Source organism: Dipodomys spectabilis, unplaced genomic scaffold (genome assembly GCF_019054845.1).
Source record: "Dipodomys spectabilis isolate Male_0828 unplaced genomic scaffold, ASM1905484v1 ptg000157l, whole genome shotgun sequence".
Classification (NCBI taxonomy): Eukaryota; Metazoa; Chordata; class Mammalia; order Rodentia; family Heteromyidae; genus Dipodomys; species Dipodomys spectabilis.
The window spans coordinates 15,276,435-15,298,425 of record NW_024870834.1 but is presented as its reverse complement, the minus strand read 5'-3'; the positions used below and the strand labels follow the sequence as shown (position 1 = coordinate 15,298,425).

The following is a 21,991-nucleotide window of genomic DNA, read 5'->3' as shown; positions in this document are numbered from 1 at the left end:
GTAGGATTAGTCAAATATGTTCTAGTCTTTGTATAACAAGATCATTCTACTGGTGTGATAGTAATGTTCATGGAATATGTAGAATCTGATTTATCTCTCCACTTCCCTTTTTCTTTTCCTTTTCTCTTTCCCTTTCCTTTTCCTTTTCCTTTCCCTTTCTCTTTCTCACCTACCTTTCTGTCTGTCTGTCTACCTAATATGTCATCATCATCATCATCATCATCATCATCATCATTTCATCATCTTTCAGTTTTACATTCTACTACTCAATGTCTTTACAGTATATCTGATGTTCCAGCAAAACCAAATTCATCTTTACTTTCCTTCCTTTCTACTGTTGTATTTCCATGTGTTAACTAGAACCACCTACTTAGACAGTCTGTTTCCATCTCTGTCTGCTAATATCCTATTCATTTGTCAAAGCCAAAAGCCTAAGATGGTCATCTTCACGAGGTCTCCCCTCAACATCTCAAAGCATGAGATGAAGTTACTGCTCTTTTCACTGAGCATGTTTTTAAAGATATTTTTGTCACTGTTACTTAAGGATTTTTTTTTTTACTCCAGATACTTACCCAGTTAATTTAAAACTTCTCAAGACTGGGTCACTGCAGTCTTCTAAATTTCTGAGCTAATGCTTAGAAAAGAACTGTTGGATGAGTAAGTGAATGGTGAGTCACTGCCCTTGGCACAGCTGGGGAAATCCTTTGAGACTCTGGAACAGAACCTTCCTCAACACCAGGGGCTTTGTTCCTAGATGAATCGCACGGACCACCCTTGCCTCATTATCTGATACATACTCTGCTTGAATCATAAAAGTATTAAAAAAAAACACTTTGATATCAGTTAGTAGATAATACAATGCTTCATGATCCCTGGGGACCCAGTTCTTGCAGGCCACCTGCAAGAAATCCTCCCTATAGGATTCCCTTCTGTCTTCATCACAAAGTGCACTGAGGCCTTGAATAGCTGAAGCTTCCATGATCCAATAACAGTGCTGTAACCACTGTCCATTCTGATGAGTAAGTTCCCCTGCTACCCTGGCTATTAGAAACCAACTACTATTCTTTATGTTACCTCTACCAATATCATCGTTACAACCAGTGAAATACCCACAGAAGACAGGGAAGACCATGGGCCATTTATAGCCTATTTACATGTAGACAGTATATCCACTATGTCCTTCAGAGAAGGAGCTTGTACTCTAAATTAATACTGAGGGTCTTTAAGCATCTACCTAACTTAGCTATAATACACACACACACACACACACACACACACACACACACACACACACACACACACACACACACATATATTTCTATAATATAAATAGAGCTAGAAATGCCTTATTTTCCCTAAAGGGGCATCTAGGGAATGAGATTTCATTTGGACCTATGTGTGCCAAGCAATTAGAAGCATATTAAAACCATTTTATGTACGAGCATTTATTACCTCTGCCCATAGGATATTGCCTATGTGGGAAATTAAAGGCCCAATCCAATGTGTTCTTGGGTGTTCAGCCTATGAAGCTCTTTAAAACTTAAAGTCTATTTACTCTGCATTTATTCTGTGTTTAGAGACTACCTGGCTTGTTAATGTGTGCTCTACAACTAACGGCATTTAAATGTTACCCCCTCCATGCATTAATGTGTGCATCACAGGGAAGAAGAGCGAGGGATGATAAACTGTGTTAACTGCACCATGTTCAAGTAAGATTTATCTAAGAACGAACGGTCTAGTGCATTAATGCAAATATTAAGAGACAGATATTTATCTTAATGGACTGTGAGGTACTTACAAACAGTATAATTGCTAGAGTCATTTTACTGGGCATTAATCCAGGGTGATTACACTTTCTCTTACTTTCTTTTATATAAGAGATTCCATTTAAGGGTGTAAGTACAGCTAGACAAGTGTGGCCCAGGAATCGAAGGCTCCTCCTGCACTCTGTTTGCAATGATTAGAATGATTGTTGGCACTTACTAGATTTTTGCAAGACTATTTAAATATTTAACAGTCCCAATCTCAAGATTACTACACAATACTAGATTTACACTAAGCCTGTAGTCTTACAAATAAAGATTTGGTTTTCTAATGCACAGTTGTAGAATAGGAGTATAAATTGCTTGTGGACTAATGAGGCATATTCTATCTTGAAAGCAAACATGCTCTTCCGAAGAAATCTTTGGCTCCTTATTCTAACTGTTATCTCATTTCTATTGGATAAAAAATATATATTTATAGGGGCACAAGGATGTGTGTTTGATGCATGCATATAATGTAGAATTATCAAACTGGGCTGTTTACCTATTCATCATTTCAAATATTTATAATTATTGGTAGCAAAGACACTTAAAATTTAGTCTTTTAACCCTTGAAATAAAACCTCCACTTTTCCAAGTCACCTCTTCCATATTTGAGAAGTCACTAGTCTACTATCTAAGCCTCTGATGTTTTCTGAGTTCCCATCTAAGTGAGATCCTGCACTGTCTTTCTGTGCCTGGCTTATTTCACTGTTCATAACATGCTCACGGTCCATCCATATTGTTAATAATAGAATTGCCTACATTTTAAAGACTGAAAAATGCTCCATCGTGAGTATATAACATCTTTTTTAAATCTATTCACCTAGGGATGACAAGCCCCTATTCCTGACAAACAGCTTTTGAAGTTGTTTCTGTGTCCCTCATACTTCTAAAGGTAGTGTTGCTAGAACTAAAAAGGTGGGGGAAAAGAAAGGAGGAGGCAACAATGCTGGATAAGAAATGTACTGATTACCTTGTTCATGTAACCCCTTTATACAGTATTTTCACAATAAAAAAACTTAATTAAAAATTATTCAACAAGCATGGGAAATGCTGCTCCTCTTTCATCTGTGCAGTTCTAACCTTTAACATGAAGTGTGTCTTCACCAATTCTGTTTTATTGATAGTTAGTTGGAGCTTGGAGTCTCATTGACTTTTCTGTCCTTTGAACTGTGATCCACTGGGCCTCAGTCTCCTGAGAGCTGGATTATAGTCAGGAGTCACCAGTGACTCTCAAAAGCACCGTTTCTATCTTGGCCATCCTTTCTTGAGATTGCTCAAAAGAATGAGGTTAACAGTCAAAATATCTCAAAAGCCAGCCATGGAGGCAACCAGGGAAGTAGACATAAAAAAATAAAGTATCAAGCCAGGTGCCAGTGGCTCACACCTGTAATCCTAGCTACTCAGGAGGCTGAGATCTGAGGATCACGGTTCAAAGCCAGCCTGGGCAGGAAAGTCCATGAGACTCTTAAATTCAATAAACCACCAGAAAACCAGAAGTGGCACAAGTAGTGGAATGCTAGCCTTGAGCTGAAGAACTGATGGACAATGCTCAGGCCCAGAGTTCAAGTCCCATGACTGACAAAAAACTTCAAAAAAATAAAAAAATAAAGCGTCAAGGTAGAATGAGGTTGTAGGACTTGGAGCCTGCAGGTGTGATGGGCAGCAGGGGGGTTCACAGGTGACCCTGAAGGTTTGGGGTTGTGTCTAGAGAATGATGACACCATAGAGAGAGCCAGACCTAGCTACAGGGGGAAAGGGTCTGTCCAATCCAGGCTAGGCTGAGTGTAGATGCTTAAAAGATGTTTAATTTTAATCGAGGATGTTCTGCCTTAATAAAGTCAAAATGTTTCTCCCTACCTACTCAATTCCAAAATAATTCTTCCTTATCCCAAATCCTCTAATCCACCCAGAATTAGCGCACCGCTGAGCACTGTAATCACTGTGTTGTTTTTCTCATGAGGATGACATCTAAGCCCTACTCCGAGCTACTAGTAAAATGTCAAATAGGTACCAGCATTAGAGGCCACTCATCTGGGGCTGGCATCTTCTTGGCTTTCTGTTTCTCTCTTTGTATTGCTCTATCCAGAATGATTGACTTCATCATCTGGTAATAGGAAACCTAACTCAGTAGGACTGAAGAGAGAATGTATTTTTTTATTTAATTAAGACTTCTATGCAGTCAAGAATTCATAGTATGTATATAACACAAAATGAAGAAACATAAGAAGAGGAGTGAGTGGAGGAGGGGTGAGAATGTGGAAGGAGGTGGCCACTGATCTAGATGCATCGTGTTCATAAACTGCTTTGTTAAATAATGTTTCCTTTGTACAACTACTTTAACATAACAAAAACAAAAGGACTTCTGGCCTGGAAAGTAGAAGATTGATGAGTCTCATATTGTGTCACATTTCGTAATACCAGAGTCACTTCTCAGTGCCTTGTTTTTGGCTTATATCTTCTAATTGCCACCTATTGGTCCCCATCAGACAGCCAGTATAGCACTAGGCCCCCCCCCCACCTAAGAGATGTGCCAGAAGGGAGAAAGAAAAACAGCTAGATCACCCAAGCCCTTCTCTTTTATCAAGATTAGAACAAGCACAATTCCCATAGCCTCTAACAGACAATCTTGTTCATCTCTGTACAAATCTGTGCCATGTGTTCACTTCAAGTTGCAAGAGAGACTTGCTTAGTCTTGTTTTATTACCAGCCCTAGAAAGGGGAAAATTGGAATGGTTATTCCAGTGGCTCTAACAGTTGCCTTCCCTGCTCTACTGTAAGCCATTGGAAGGCTGGCACTGCGTACCATAGGCCCAATTTATGTCCATGTTATACTATACCCTTCTTATACCTTATGCTATAATGAACATAAGTGAAAGTGTTTGAGAAGCTATCCATGGTCTAAGCAACTTGTTTGGGGTTTGGCCTTTCTGATTAACCGTTAGCGCTTAGGAGGCTTTTTCAACACTTCTCCGAAAAAAAGTCACTAAAGGAAAACACTAGATGTTGGGAGGAAATCTATGCTGCTTTAAAAATAGAATAAGGCTTAAAGTACCTTCTTCAGTAATGAAGGCATGAAAAGAAGCTTCTTAAATTATGAATGTGGCTCCTCTGGTTTATTGCCCAGTAATCCTGTTTTATTGATTTCTGTTTATTTCCAATCACTTAGAAGGAGAGAATGGGTTGTTTAGAAATCTTGATCCCTAAAAGATTGCCATTAAAGCTACTTTGCTGTATTTAGTTGTTTATTTTTTGCTCAATGTGATTGAATCAATATATAAATATGTGTGTATATACAAATAAAAACACAATTTCCTTTGCTCTCTAGAAAACTAGGGGAAAATACACACACATTCACACACATATACACACATGCACACACACACACACACACACACACACACACACACACACACACACACACAGCTAAGTAAGTAAAGATGTTCAGATAAAAGTAAGGCCCAGCAAATAACATATTGATTTCTTTCAAAGAAGCAGAAGGTAAATTAAAAGTATTCTCTGCCATCACTTAAAAAAAATGACAATGATTTTGCAGAGTTAGAACTCATTGATTTTCCTTCCTAACACGGCGGCACGGAAAGATAGCCTCTAATACCCAGAATCATCCACATGTGGAATTCTCCAGCCATTGCTAGAGAAGTTCCTCTGTGGGCTTGGCTCTCCATTCTGAGAATTCCATCCATCATATTACCTTTGCAGATAAAGGCCACTGCAGATTTTTCAGGCAATTATTTAATCATCAGATGAGTTTAAACTGGTGGTGTTGAAATTCAGAAGAGTTGGAATGAAGTCAAAACGTGTAAGAACTGTGACTTTATTCTGTAATGTTTTCTACAAGGTTACTGAGCAGTCATTGTGCAGATAGGCAGGAGTGTAAGACTTGGGGCATGGTGTTGTAAGCTCTGTAGCAGTACAGAATGTGGTGCTGTTTCTTCCTGAGTAACTGAGAGAAATAGAAGCTAGTTCCAACCCATAGTCATGAGTCTGGCAGTAAAGCCCAGGGACCCAGCTCCAGGAGCGTGAACTATTCATCACAATTTGAGTTTTTGAAAACCATGCCACACTCTTTTGGCCTGTTCAGACACAGTTTGTAGATCTGATCTCAATGGTGCCTATGTAATTTGTGAAAACCAGAACACAGGAAAACTACATGTCCCTTGATAAAGAAAAAAAAGGAAAAAGGAAACAATGTCTAAATGCACTGTTCTTATTCTTCCTTCCACTTTCTCTTTTTTTAAAAAAACTTGTTATGTTAGATCAAATTGATATTTAATGCCATTTTATGGAATGAAAAAATTCAGTAATTTCAGCACTTAGACAGTTATTTTCACTTTGTTCAATGCTAGTTTTAACGGCACTTGATTCAAGCATAAAATCACCAAAACATATCCTTGTCTTCCCTGTACTATAGAGTAACAAACAGTATGGAATAATGAACAACCTTTTACAAAAAGAAAAAAAAACAACCCTTGATGCTGTCCTTGGTAGAAACTTCTTTAGGGTTTTATGGTATCTATATAATATCTATTGTCTGGTATCTATGTTAGTCCTTCTGGATTATATTAACATTTTCCTTTGGTTATTCTCCTTTAAAAATAGATGTTTGTTGTAATAACAATGGAATAAAGAGCTCACTTTTACAAGGAAATCTTACCACGCCTACACACACAGACACAGATGCAGACACAGACACAGAGACACAGACACATACACACACACATGCACGCACACACACACACGCACGCACACACATACACACACACACAAAGGTTGAAAAGAAGGTAAGAAAAGTATGTCAGGGTTTTGGCACTTCAGTTAGATTTTTTAGCATCAGTTTACAATGCTAGAGATTTGAGGTACAAAAAATAGGGCTAGAGGGTTTGTCTCAAGTGGTATAAGACATAAAGCTCTGAGTTCAACCCCCTGTATCAAGAGTGGGGTGGGGAAACACCAGAACAGAATTTACAGTGGAAATACAGACAAATTTATGTGTACCAATAAGAAAAATAGCCATCACCCATCAGCTTTATGTGTACTTAACTAATAGGCACCTGATCTAGATTCCTAGAGATGGCATGAGCTAGTGGGTGGTTTTAGTTTATTTTATACATTTTTTTTCTGTCTCCTAAATAATACGTAATTTCTCCAGGCCAAGAAATAAATTGAAAGGATTTAGAGGGATTTGCTTATCAGTGGAACACCACGTAGCAATACATTCCTCCTGCTTTTGGGAAGGTACATTGAAGTTTGGTTAATCTCCTGTGGTTCAATACTCCTCTTTGCTCTGTCAGGCTGCCTTGAACAACAGATAGATTAATCCCCTTTCCACTCACTCTCTCTTTTTCCTCCCTCCCCACTCTCTTGATCTACCTTTTCCTTTTTTGAACAGATGGAAGAAAAATCTTAAAAGTGGAAAGAACAGCAAACAAAATATGGCAGTACATTTAGTAATATCATCATTGCAGACCTCAAGGATGGAAATAAAGGACCACAGGCCTTATCAAAGAATATGACTACGCATAGCTTAGTTTTAGTTTAGTTTAGTTTACTGTTAATTAAATCTTGAGTCTACAAAGGGATTTCCTTAAAAGCTAATTCATTAGCAGAAGTTATTATACATCATGTCATTCTTTAGCCTGGGCCAGTATAAGCATTGTCAGGGGAAAAATAGAGAAAAGATGATAAATAGAATCTTTAGGGAAATAGAAGATACCATGCACTTGGATTCCCAAATGATCTGTTGCTTTTAATGGCCATAGGTCAATAATATATCTTTGTTATAGTAGTTACCCTACATTATTGTTTTAAAGATTAGTAAGAACTAATGGTCTTGAAAAAAAATCAATTAAAAAATTCGTCCTGGCTTAAAAACCCAATACTTTGTAAGTTCCATGAAGACAAGTGCCCCATGCCACAGAGTAATTGACACATCAAAGGCAACTAATGAATACCTGCAGAGGAAATGAACGAGTAATGTGAGCACAAATATAATTAGATATCCAAAAAAAGGTTTTATTTTAAATTCAGATTTCTCAGAAAACTCTGTAGCAGCAAACTAGTTTTTATTTAAACTGAATGTAATATCTTTAAAAAGCCTTCGTAGTTCATAAGAATCTGAACCAAGTAAGACAAACATCTCCACTCCTCATGTATTGCTTGCACATTATTCTCTATAGGAGTGAGTAGAGAGGAAAGAAAAGAGAATGATACCTTGAAAATCCACATGAAGACACTGCTATCTCAGAGGGTATTGGCATTTAGACATTGAGACTCAGAAAGGTAGATGCAAGAACTAGTACTATACCCAGACTAGAACTTTATTCATCTGGTCATGTAGGACCTTCCCTCATTCTGTGTCTTCATGTTCGATACTTGAGCCAGATAAAACTATATTTTTAGAGGACATGTCTAGTCACATTAAAGTGGACACATAGACATTATATTTACACAAGCTTACTGTGTTCTGAGCCTCTTTCTGTACTGGGTTTGAGTGGGTGACATGGAAATAGAAGACAAGTGATGATGATTTCTAATGAACTTGTGAAGCTCTAGTATACTTTCCTTTTAAAATCTCATTTGATGCACATGTGAATGTGTGTGTGTGTGTATGTGTGTGTAATACTGACCAAATATACAAATCTATGGCAACAATTTAGTAAATAAAATCTTAGTAAATTTAGTCAGATGGCCAGACTTTTAAAATCCTACTTGAGTGTCAGTGACTCATACCTGTAATCCTAGCTGCACAAGTGAGAGAGATCTGAGGAGTGAGGTTCAAAGACAGCTTGGTCAACAAAGTCCACGAGACTCTTATCTCTAATTAACTATCAAAAACCTGTAAGTGCAGCTATGGCTTAAGTTGCAGAAGCCTAGCCTTGAGCACAAAAGTTTAAGGACAGCACCCAGACTTTGGGTTTAAGCCCTAGGATGGTCACACATCTACACAAAAATCTTACTTGAGATTATAGGGAGGCTCTTGGTAACTGAAAACATGTTTTCAATATCCTCCCCCCCGATCTATTATTTAAATGGACACATCCTTTGTTTGATGGAACTCTCCCTCTTATGAGATACTGAAAGTACCAACTCCACCCCCATCTCTGAATTGAAGTGTAGAGGGGAAGGATCTAGAACACCTGAGCATTTAGAGGAATTTAATTCTTTTTAGCATGGAGCAGCTGTGAAGATATATAGCTGTTTTTGATGGAACTTCAGAATATTTATGGGCCTTTCTCTTTTCCTTCTTCCCTGGAAGAAAGAGGACCATCATTCTTGAGTGTGTTATTTATAATTTCATAAAGCTGTTCTGTGGCAAGACTTAAATTTTATCTCACACTTAATCTCAGTCAAATAAGCATGCTCCCAAAGAACTGGGTAGAGAAGAAAAAATGATTATATCCCAAATCATTACCCAGTGCCAGCATAAGATAAAGGGCTAAGGATTGGAATTTAAAGTCACAAAAAGCAATTGGGCAGTCATGGCAAAAAATGTCTTGAATAGTTCCAATCATGGTGATAGTCACTTTTCTCAATACCAAATAATGAATAATGATAAAGAATATTGTGGAACCATCTCCCTACCAGGATGAGGTAGAGCTTTCAGAATGAACAATTAGAAGCAGAGGATTATAGAAACAATAACTCACTGGAGGAAAATGAGCAGTCAGGTTTGTGAAATTGAAAGACCCGGAAGGTAAATAGACCTATAAATTTACCTGGGTGGACAGAATTTTGAGCTTTCTTCACCACCAGTTTTATTTTATGGTGATTTCAGTAAGCACTGTTAGGTGGAAAGCAAAAAGAATATAAATGCAATTTAAAAAAAAAACTTCCTGGAAAGGAATAAAGAGGGTACTTGCCACACAGATATTTTATTGAAAGTTATTATAATGCCTATCTTTAGTTTTATAAGACTTAATACAGATCTAAGTAATTACAACCTGTGGATTTAAGTACATAAAATACGCATTTTAAAATAGAAAAATTATTATTTTTAAGATAGGTCTTTGCAGGAGGATTTTCTGTGCCTATTGAGAAAGCAAAGTGAGCTGTTTAAAATCTGCACTGAGACCCATTGTCATTCCAAGGATCTCAATGCAACCAGTGTCAGCTTTCTAAGGGATGTGACAAATGGTATTGGTGACTTGGAGGGAAGAAAAGAAGGACCGAAGTCTGATTGGGCAGGATAATAAGTTTATGCTTATTAGTCAAGTTTTCCAGAATAAGATGATAATTCAAGTTGCTGTCATACTATCTTTCCAGCACATCTCATCACTCCAATCATCCAATACTTCTTGTAGATCTGCAAATAAACCGATCTATTTCATACTGCTGACTCTGCAAATGCTGTTTATTTTTACCAGAACTACATTTGTCCTTCTCTAGCCTTCAGACCTGGCTCTCTCCTGCTTCAATCCTACCTATTCCTGTAGGGCTCATTTTTCACCTCTTTTTTGCCTAGGAGATAACTCTACTGTCTGGCTACTTGCTCCCTTGGCATCTTAGGCGTATCCTTGTTGTCACATTCAGTTTACTGCCATGTTGATTTGGTTAGCGGGCTGTCTCAGCAGAGACTGGATTCTCAGAGAAGAGAGACGCTCTATCCATCTCTCTGTCCTTCATCAGTGCTAAGATGCTTCACATGGGTGTGCAATAAAAAGTTAACATCATAAATGAATAAATAAACAAATGAATGAGTAAATGGTGAAGGAATGAACGAAGGATGTATCTTGATGACTTAGTCCTACACTGTCCTACCTCACAATCTAGTCACTAACTAAACAATTCAGTTTGTAGGTGATCCTAGATCTTTTTTGCTTCCTTAAATAACTTACAACAATATTGGTATTTAAAAGGTATAGAATTTGCAAATGGATTTATACAAACACTTTAAGCTTAGTCATTGGGAATTATGAAAGCTTTTGATGGCCATTGTAGAGGGAAAAATATAGCAAATTTGACATGGATGGAAACGATGTGGATATTCCAACAAAGCTATATAGATAGGAAATACTCCTAGAGAAATATTGACGCCTGAGAGAACATTTGTAGTGTTGATCCCATTGGTTCTTGTGAGTTCTAAAAGAATTAGTATGTGTTAACTGTTTAATGCAAAGCCTGGATAAAGTATGTAGTAATAGGAGGAGGCTACAATGCTTGATAAGAAATGTACTCATTATCTTGCCCATGTAATTGTAACCCCTCTGTACAGTATTTTTACAATAAAAAAAAACGCATGCAGTAAATATGAATAGTAGAGAAAGTTCCATTACCCATTTTTTTCTCAGCAGTTCTAACTAAACTTCTCAGAAACTAAACTGGATATGATTATGGGAAAATGTGTGTGTGTGTGTGTGTGTGTGAGAGAGAGAGAGACAGACAGACAGACAGACGGACAGACAGACAGAGATTAATATTACCCTCCCTTTTCTTTAACAACATGATTCAACAGTTCTGTTCAATTCATAACAATTCTGATTGGAATCTCTATCTGCATCAGAAAAGCATGCCCCACTGACCGTGGAATCAGAGAAGTATACCTTGTCTTTCAAGGTCTAGCACTAGACTCTAAAATTGTGTCTGAAAGAGGACACAGCCTTGGGTTTTCTGATAGCAATTTTGAGTTACATGGCCATTATTTCAGAATATAATCATTAGCTGTACCTCCCAGCCTCCCCCACCCCCCAAAAAAACGTGGCTTGTAAATTGTTTTCTAGGGGTCAAAGACAGAAGTAATGTTTGTTTGTTTTTTAAAATTCTCTATATAGTAACCGTCTTAACACCAATTCTTTTTGTAAATTGCAATTTAATGCTGCTGGTTTTCCAAAGCTACCCAGCCCTAGCCAATATTGGATGCCAGGTTCTCTTAGAACACATTGCCTTGTGTTGGGCAGTGAGTGGCTGTGATCTTTGTAATTGCTTTGGGAGTTTGTGTTGGCTGTGACTTTAAGCAATGATGAATTTGGTTGGAGGGGCAGAAGCATCTCTACGGCTAGATTTAGCATCATTGGAAACAGTGACTTTTTGAAGCTCTTTACGTGTGTATTTTTCTTTATCCCTCTACAAAAAAAATGATGTGGGTACAATAAAATGTAGGTAATGAATTATCAGCAATGAACAGTTCTACTAGGGGCTAAAGGTAGAGTGCATACTGACCCTAATTTAATAAATTAGGAGTGATTGATGGCTTGATCGCCTGGCTGAATACGTTAGTTGTCTAGTGAAATAACTCTTCCCCACTCACATCCTCTATCCTCACTCCCGCTCTGTCAGCTGAAGACCTGAGATGTCAGGTGTGCTCTATGTGGTCGAGGCTGCTCTTACACACACATAGCTATACAGCTAGCCATTAACATTCTTTGAGTCTAAGCTCCAATATGGGAGCTCTTGGTAACACTGGGTTCGGGTGCATGTTGTAGTCATACAATTTCATACAGATTAGCAATTCTTGCAGAAGGGCAGAGCTCAGAAAGTTTACGAGCAGGTATATGGAGTCTGCAGAAGCTGGTTAGGATCCAATTTAGGAGAGATAGAACTAAAGATAGAGATGGAATAGGATAGTGCCAGCAGCATTGAAGACAGTATCATCAAATTACAAGAGGGAGAAACTTATGTTAAGGGGAAGAGCCTGGAAAACAGTTATCATTTCTTTGGACTCATAAAAATAAAGCTTTCTCTCCTAGAATTGAGTCTGGTTCTGCTAACATAATGTGAATCTGTATTTTGGTTGCTATTGGGGTTTTACATTGTATTCATTTGTTCAATTGACTCTCCTTCACTGATCTTGGCTTGCTGGCTCAGCTGGCAATCTACTACTGGAACCTTGTCTCCAGGCATGCATTTTGCTGGGTATTTGGGAGATAGAATCTAGTGAGCTTTTCTACCTGAACTGTCTCTGAACCATAATCCTACAGATCTCAGCCTCCTAAGTAGTTAGGGTTTACAAGTGTGAATTACTGATGCTGGCTTTCAATGGCCTTTTTAAATATTATTATCTGGCCTTTAGTTCTTGAAAGAAGCTCGTGGAATTTTATTAAGACTCGGGATTTCACTCAGCACTAGACCCCCAATACTCTGCACAGACCGTTTCGTAAGGCCCTGATACTCAGGTCACTAAGAATTTCTAAGTGAATATCAAACATGAGCATATTCTCAATTCTTTTACATAATGAAACCCTGATGAAATTTCTCAATTTTTTTTCCTAATTAACTTTTTCCATAAAGTTTTAATGCCAAATATATTCACTTATGCAACCTTGATCTTTTAGAGGGTCACAGATCATTGTGATAGGGAAGATTCTCCCTCACCCCAGCCCAAGCCATTTCACTCTGCCTTGGAGGAATCTGCTCTCTCAACAAAGCATAGGCTTTACAATGCTCAAACAATGACTGTGGCCCTTCTAAAATGGCACGTGCCCCACAATTGTCCTCTCCATCAGTGCCACTTACATTGATTCCCTTCCCATCTCTATTCCTCAAGTAATGGGAATTGGGCCTGTTAAAGGTCCCCTTGCAGCAATAAATGCCAAAGGAATGTTCTTCATTTCTCTGGAACAACCAATGACACCTCAGGGTACAGCAACTCCAACCAGTTTCAGCTTCTGTATCTGAAGTACATAATTCAGTAGTGTCTAATTGAAAGAAAAAAGCATTTGTTCAGATTGTTTTCTCTACTAACTTGAAGGAGGAAGAGGATATTATGAAATAACTCCCTATCATCTATGGAATAGAGATCAATAATGTGGTCTAAAGCACCCATCACCAACATGACCTGATATTGGTTTTCTATGATGGGTCTAATAGTCCTTCACATGGCACATCTAATTAAAAGAGGATGTTTCTGGAAACACTTGGCATATAAGGTGACATATATGTTCATCTCCTAGAGCTTCATAATAAAGTATAATAGACTGGGTAACTAAGGCAACAGAAAATTCATTTCCTTACAATTGTGGAATCTGGAATTCTGAAATCAAAGCATCTGCAGAGATGGCTTCTTGTGTTGCTTCTCACTTCGGTTTATGCATGACCAACTTTTCTTCTGCTATGATATGTCTTAATCTCCTTAAAAGAAATGAGTAGTGCCAGTTTTATTGGGTAGGAGAAAAGTCCATTCTAATGATTTTATCTTAGTTACCTCATTAATTACCTGTGTCCAAAGGCAATCACATTCTAATATAGGAGGAGTTTAGCTTTCAGCATATAAATGGGAGGCACATGTCTGATACCAGTGGCTAATAGATGTGATCTTAGCTACTCAGATCTTAGCTCCTCAGATTTGAGGACTGAGATTAGAAGTCAACCTAGACAGACAAATCTGTAGGACTCATTTCCAGCAGCAAAGATCTAGAAGTAGAGCTTGAGCTAACCAGAACTGTGAAGCCCAGAGTTCAAACCTTAATACTAACACACACACACACACACACACACACACACACACACACACACACTATAATTGGGGATGGGAATAATTCTGCCCATAGTGGCATATGAGACAAGGTGTAAAGAAGAACATAGGGGTCATAGATAAAGATATTACCAAAGATGCATCTGTTAAATCTCTTCTATGTTTCTCACTAGCTTTGTGTCCTTTAAAAACTCAGGTGATTTCCCATTTAGGCATGTTTAAATGTATGATACTAACCCCAAGAATACTAAACCAAGAATGGTTTGAGAATTATGTCTAATTAAAAAGCAACTAATAGGCATATATGTGTGTGTGTGTGTGTGTATATATATATATATATATATATATATATGTCAATCACAGCAACTGACTGTTCAATAGATGAAGTCTATTTCTTTGTGACATTTTTCATCTTGAAGATGGATCCAAGCTCCATTACATTGGGAATAAGAAGATCCGCAAGTTAGTTAATATTACTAAGGTTAAGCAGGGGAAAGAAATGAATATTTATTAAGCAACTGCCGCTACCGAGCACTCAAACATGTAGAATGCCAAAAGGTTTTTTTTGTTTGTTTTTGCAGATATTCTTGTAGATCATTAATTAACCATTCATTCAACAATATTCATCATGCATAAAACATGTACCAGCAACGATACATCTCAGTCTTCTGTGATCATTAAAGCTGACCTACTATGTAAGAAGGACTTTTGTTACTGTCAATACTCACAGTCCTCTGTGTATTTTCTAAGATTCCTGAAGTGGTACGGTTTCTGTGTGACTCAAAAAAAAACAAGAAACCAAGTTGAACTAGTACAATTGCAATGGAAATTTGTGTTTTTTCTGCTGTCTTCAGGAAGAGCCTTATACCTGTGTCTGGAAACTGTCATAGGCTATCACTCTGCTGGTCCCGTTACTAATTCAGCTAATTGCAGCAATTAAGGAAAAGAATCACCACTAGTGAGAGAAGCCATTATGCTTGGATGAACAGACTGCATTCCTCAGTGTTCACTCATTATGCCCACCACTTATAGATGCACAGGCACCCAATCATGCACTGGAGACCACACACCATATGCACTGGAATTCTCCCCAAATCACAGAGCATTCTGTGTTTGCCTAATTCTTCTATCGCCCACTTTGCAATAGCCCTTCTCCTGCCCTTCTGATTCTCAAGCATGAAACAAGCATCAGGCACAGAATGGGAATTCTTAGGGATGGGTGGGACCAGCGTGAGTTTCCTGAAACCTCTTTGGTCCCTCAGCATCAAAGAACCATGCAGACTGGCTCAACTGGTGTGAACAGACCTCAGTAATGTAATGGTGAAAGGCAAGGTAAAGTGACATGACTCTGATGTTGCTGTACATTGATTTACTTATCTTCTTTCTTTGTTTTTCTCCCTCCCATCCCCCACCCACCATGTCATTTTCCCTTGACATGAGCAGCCAACATCAGATGACCTTGTTTCATCTGCTGAATGTTCAAGTGATGATGAAGATTTCGTTGAATGTGAGCCGAGTACAGGTAGGTCAGGTCAGTCTTGTTTTGCTTGCTTTCTATTTTCATTTGCAAAAGACAATACATACATATATGTGACTATACATGTGCTTTATATATATTATAATGTGTTAAATGTGTGTATTTCCTATATCTATATATGTCAAAACATACATATATAAATATTAATTTATAAACAAAGCATCAAATCCCATGGAAGGAGCAATAAGTTCCCAGGGAAACTGAAACTCCCCTGATAGTTAAAGAAATAAATCCATGGAATTGAACCCAACTTTGAGCAACCAGATCTCCAGTCTAAATACCGCCAATGGGCAGTGGCCAGTAGAAATTCTCAAAATTCATTGCTGACCAGGGCATGAGAAGCCTGTATTGGAATGAGATCAGAAAAGCATGGAGCCATAAGATTGGTATATATCACCCAAACCTCACAAATCATTCTGAGCTTAAGTGTCAGAACTAAGTTTAAAAAAAAGCCAATTTTTTTTCCATGGGATTTCAACAGCAGTTAACATGGTATCCTATTTGTGCTAATTTTGTTCACTGTATGTCTAGAGAAGTTGAAGCACTGTAGTAAATGCAGAATTAGTACTGAGTCATGCCATGTCTACCGCTGTGATGCTTCAAAATGTATCCACCGTGCTAAAGTTGAATGGACTTTGGCAACTAGAAGCCAAAATGTTCTCCCCATTTGGATCCAGATACATTTTGATGTTTACTAGTCTTTGTTTATAGTGAGTTATATATAATACAATGTCCAGCAGGCAACTGCAGCCCATGAATATTTCCTATCAACTTTCCCAAGTTGTCTGTTCTGAAACTTCCTATAAGTTAAATATTTATATGTATATAATAGAGAACAGATATCATCCAATTTCTGTGTATGTTTAACAAAATTAAAGGCTTGAGTTGGATCAGAACCTTATTTCTGCAAAAGATAAAAATAAATAAATAATACATGTTCTAGTTGATTGTTTGGGTTGCTTTAATTTTTTCCTTTTTTTTTCTTTAAGAAAAAGTAAGCCACTAAACATTTTCTGTTGGTAGCTCTAGAGAAATTTAAGCTTTGTGGGGGAAAAAAGAATATATAAAAAATAAAATCCTTCCATTTTGTACCCTCTAATTACTTAACACTTCAAATTTTGTTGAAGCTTGACTGTTATCTTGCAAGTGGATTTGGATCCAGGAAGTTCTATGAGTTTCTAGCCTTAGCATTACAACCCAATACTATGTCCCTACTATCCTGGGATATGACTTGTTCCTTTGAGAGTTTAGTCATGTAAAAGGAAGGTGACCTTGTAATTCTGCTTTTTTCATGTTATTGGGTATTAATTCATCTAACTCATTTATTCAAAACTATTTCACAGCATTCAGGCAAAAGCATACACTGTGTTCCTACATTTGAGTACTTCCTGTTCTAATACTTTTCATAAATAAGCTCTCACAGAATAAAGAGATTTTCTGCAGACATTACCTCTCCAACATAATTCAGTCCAACAATTATTATGTTCAAGTCCAACTCTGAATGTTAGGCTGAGGTAGATATTAGTCAGATGTGAGTATATTATGATTGTTCAGATACATTAAGTTACCTGATTTTCTGATGAATAGTTTTAAGATCTAGATTTTAGTTAGGACTATCTGCTCATCTTATCACTGATTTATTTCTTTTCTTAGCAGGGATATCAACATTGAAGGCCTAGCCATTCAGAAATATTGTCACACTCTCCCCCCTAGTTCCTCCTCTCCTGAAGGTCCTCATTGTGATATCCTTCATAACAAGGCTGAAGGCTTTTCCAGATCTCAGACCCACAAGTTCCACAGCTCCTTAGGCCGATGCTATATATTACCATTTGATAGAAACCAATCTTGAATGACCCCAAATTCATTAGTTTTTCATTGAATCCACTGGTATTTTTCTTTTATGTGATTCAAATGCAGACAACAGAAATCCAATATTAGTGTTTCTTGAGGAACATGGGCAGGTTGAGAGATGCAATTTTAAAAGCACTCAATTGTTCTGCAAGGGAGTATGGGAAGAAGTAAATAAACAAAGTAGAGGCTGAGCTCCCAATCTGAAAGAGCTAACAAATAATGCAGACATCGATTCCCCCTGCCCGGAATAATTCAACCCATTATATTTAGAGTGAACATTTCTGCATCTTAAATTTATTTACTCCATAATGTATTGCTGGTGAGTTCCATAGATACACAGGGGAAAGGGCAAAATGCCATAGAAATATTTAATACAAGAATGGCCCAGGATATGATTAACATTGAAAAGGACTGTGAGCTTAGACAACACATCCTATTTAGCATCACCTGGTAACTGTCTCCATAGCCTTGACATATTCCCAAAGTAAAAGCAATTAAAAATCAGAAACATTACACAATTTGGGGTATAACCTACCAAAAATATGATCTACCCTAAAGAACACAGAAAAATGGATAATGGTAATGACATTTATGTAAAGTTTGGCATCTTGTTAATCCTTCAAGTTTACATGAACATTCAGCTTCGTTAACGTATCCTAATTTCCTGCCTCAGTTTATATAAATTTTACTCTTTTCCAGGCCTGAGGTTTGATAGAAATTCACTATAATTGGCTAATCACTCAGGCCTTCTGTCATTCCTAACTATTACCATGTCTTCTGTTACTTGTTACTCATTTCATTTAAAAGGCATTGGACTTTTACAGGTTACCTTCTGATTAACTTAATTAATTAGAGCAGTTTAGTATGTGCTATACTTGAATAATTACATAATTATATATAAATTGAATTTGTTTTCATTTTGTATCAAGTTTTCAGTGATTTCTTTTTCTAATTTCAAGTGGATTTTGAATGGTCTGCTTATGAATCAGATCTAAGCAATTGATTTACACACTCAAGACCTACTTTGGGGCTACCAAAGTTACATTTAAGGACAATTTCAGTAGTGATGAGTTTTGTCTGTAGTAACTGAAAGCCTTCTTTTAAGAAGGCTTTTTTTTTTCTCTAAACTGTGAGAGCAGAACACATAATGAATGCTCAGTTAAGATTGACAGAATTAGTTTCACTCTCAAATAATCTCATAATATTAAATTAATCCTAGAGAACAATTTTCCCATTTCTAATTTTACATTCTTACCATAAAGAGCTAAAAGAATGTTTGTTACTTAAATTCTATGATTTCATAAATATAAATATCATCATAACATTGCTTACATTTCTTCAACAAAAATGATTTTCCCAATTTTTCCCTATACCCCCATTTTTTTCCCTAGGAACTAAATCCTTTTATGAGTCAGACATTTTTCTGAATATTTGCTTTAAGAATCCAGAATCAAGCTCTTAAACACTAAACTTCTACTAAAGCTATCTGTCACAAATAAAAATAATCCAGAAAAATATTTGAATCAATATTGACTATGTAAATATGAAGGTGAGCATTAACCCCTAATTCATAAATGGTGATTGTGTTCCTCACAAAAGTAGTATCTCTGTCAGATGCCAATGGCTGACATCTTAATCCTAGCTACTCAGGAGGCTGAGACCAGAGGCTTGCAGTTTGAAGCCAGTCCAGACAGGAAAGTACAGTAAAACCATAAAAAAGCCAGAAGTGGAAGCTGTGGCCCAAGTGATAGAATGCTAGCCAGAAAGCTCTAGGACAAGCATCCAAGCCCTGAATTCAAGTCCTAAGACCTGCAAATGAAAAAAGTATCTAATATCTCTCAGATTTTTTTCTTTGCCTACAAACCCTTTTCTTCCCAACTGGAGTAAATTGCCTTTAGGTATCATAAGAAAAAGAGATGGACTACAGAGGGTTCAAATGACCAGTAGGTAATAAGGCTCTCTCGAGGTTGGCAGGTGGCTCAGCGGTAGAGTGCTGCCTACCATGCATGAAGCCCTGGGTTCAATTCCTCAGCACCACATACACAGTAAAAGCTGGAAGGGGCGCTGTGGAGAAAAAGAAGCTTAGGGACAGTGTCCAGGCCCTGAGTTCAAGCCCCAAGAGTAGCAAAACGAAAACAAAAAAACAAGCAAGCAAGCAAACAAACAACAAAAAAACAACTCCTTCTAGATTATGGAAGCCAAATTGCAATTCAGATCTTAAAGAAGTTTATATGTATGACCTAAAGTATAGAATAAATTCAGAAAAATGAAATTGATGCAAATTGCTTTCCACTTCCTCCTTCCCACTAAGGCTCCATCTTTCTTATAGTTAGGAATTACTAACTTTGTGGGTTTTACACAGTTGTGGTCATAAGACTCTAAATATCTTGGTGGCAGAAATGATAGATTAACAATAATTATCATAGCAATAATAGTAACAATAAATACTTTTTAGAGCTTAGAAGGGAACCTAGCGTTATTTCACTATATAGATTTCATCCCAGAGATGCATTTTTCTGTCTTCCAATTAATGAGTTGGTTTTGACCTCCTATTTTGATTCAGTATTCTTGGAGTAGATCTCAAGAGACTGTACTCTGAATCAAAGGCAAAGGAAGTTAAGGTGAAACACCAACATCCATCAGTTGTGCTAAAGAGTTGGTTCAATTGTCCAATGACAATTATTAATAGATCACAAAATAAATGTTATTCCCAGAAATGTCTAAAGTCTTCACATTTTCATTTGGTGTCCTTGATACCTCTTTGTTAAACCCCTCCCCGCAGAGAACGCAACTCAGATTGACTGAGATTTAAGCTTAACCTAACACCAAAAGCATATGTGTCTGTGTTTTTCATGTAGAACTGGGTTCTTCATCTTTATCAGTTTGAACCATCTCAGTAAAGTACTCATAACAGGAAAGAAAAGCTGGAGCCCAGAGGTTAAAAAAACAACAACAAAAAGCCTAAATCATTAGCGCTTTCATTTGCTGAATGAAACATGTCAGAAATACAGCTGCAATGTTAAGAAAACAAAACTTTTCTAATAAAAGATAAAGATAAATAGAACCTTATTTACTAGACTCTACAGAAGACAAAAAATGAATGTGCTGTCATTAGCCACGAAATTTGTAATCTTGTTTTGTAGGAATACAATGTTTCATTAATGGTTCTAGAAAGCTTTAAGGGTTAGCAACATATATATTTATTACCAAGAAGTGAATTTTATTTATTTATCAATTAATGCTAGAAAGACTTATTTTGTTTAAAAATGAAACTGGAGGCTGGTGGATAGAATCATGCTTCAATTTCACTAGTTAAATAACTATTGGTTCTCCAAGTAAAATAGCAAATGTTTTTTGTTTTCTTTTCTTTTTTTGTCGATCATGGGGCTTGAACTCTGGGCCTGAGTGCTGTCCCTCAGCTCTTCAACTCAAGGCTAATGCTCTACCACTTGAGCCACAACACCATTTACTGTTTTCTGGTGGTTTATTGGAGATAAGAATTTCACAGCTCTCCCTGCTATGGCTGGCTTTGAACCACGATCCTCCGATCTCAGCCTCCTGAGTAGCTAGGATTACAGGTGTAAGCCAATGTGCCTGGCAGTAGTAAATGTTTAGAGTGAAATACCATAACACTGTTTGCATCTCCATGTCCAGGCTGCCACTATGATGAGCTCAAATCCACTAAAATATTCCGACAAACAGAAAATTACCAGAGGCAAATATTTTAGCTTTAGGGGAAAAAAAGCTAAAAAAAAAAGTAAAATTACTTAATCATTAGTTGCTATGGTCAGTCATTTTTTGAATTAGCATTATAATAGATTAACATATGCAAAAGCAAAGTCATATAGTTAGGACCAGGTTAAATCTTAAAGTAAATCAATTTTTGAATTGCTTTCATTGACATGTAATTTAATAGAATATGTTCACGGGACAATAGTTCTCAATTTAATCACAGTTTCTCCATTAATCTATTGAATATGTGAATTACATCACATTTTTATAAGCCAACTCTTCCCCACCCAAGTTAATTTAAGCCATTGTAGTAATTTTAAATCTTTTTAAAACCCTAATAGTAAAATGCTTTAAAAATCAGAATAAGGAAAGAAATATCAGTAAAGAAAGATCCATTTTAGGCAATCAGTACAGTATCTGAGGACTGACTGAACAAAAATAAGAAGCTTAATAACAAAAATTATAAAATGAAAGACATTCTACTTAACTTCATTACTCAAGATTGGGTAGGTTTATTGGAGAAAATGGCAGGCAGGGAGAACAGTATGTAAATATAAATACTTCTACTGAAAGCATAATCACTCACTCGTGTAGGCACTGGAATGGTAACCAAAAATAAATAAGACCATTCAGATGCTG

The 21,991-nt window shown here is 37.0% G+C and overlaps 1 protein-coding gene across 11 annotated transcripts in view; it reads left to right on the top strand.

Moving 5' to 3' along the window:
• The window catches only part of Nrxn3 (neurexin 3), a 1,519,933-nt gene that overhangs the window by 1,451,431 nt on the left and 46,511 nt on the right, over nucleotides 1–21,991 (top strand). For 7 of the 11 annotated variants that reach the window (XM_042692577.1, XM_042692576.1, XM_042692579.1 and 4 more), the window contains one exon: nucleotides 15,676–15,754. In XM_042692577.1, coding sequence (XP_042548511.1) covers nucleotides 15,676–15,754 — 79 coding nt within the window. Of the gene's footprint in view, nucleotides 1–15,675; nucleotides 15,764–21,991 lie in introns of all 11 variants that reach the window. The other 4 variants (XM_042692578.1, XM_042692587.1, XM_042692585.1 and 1 more) reach the window with 1 other exon arrangement.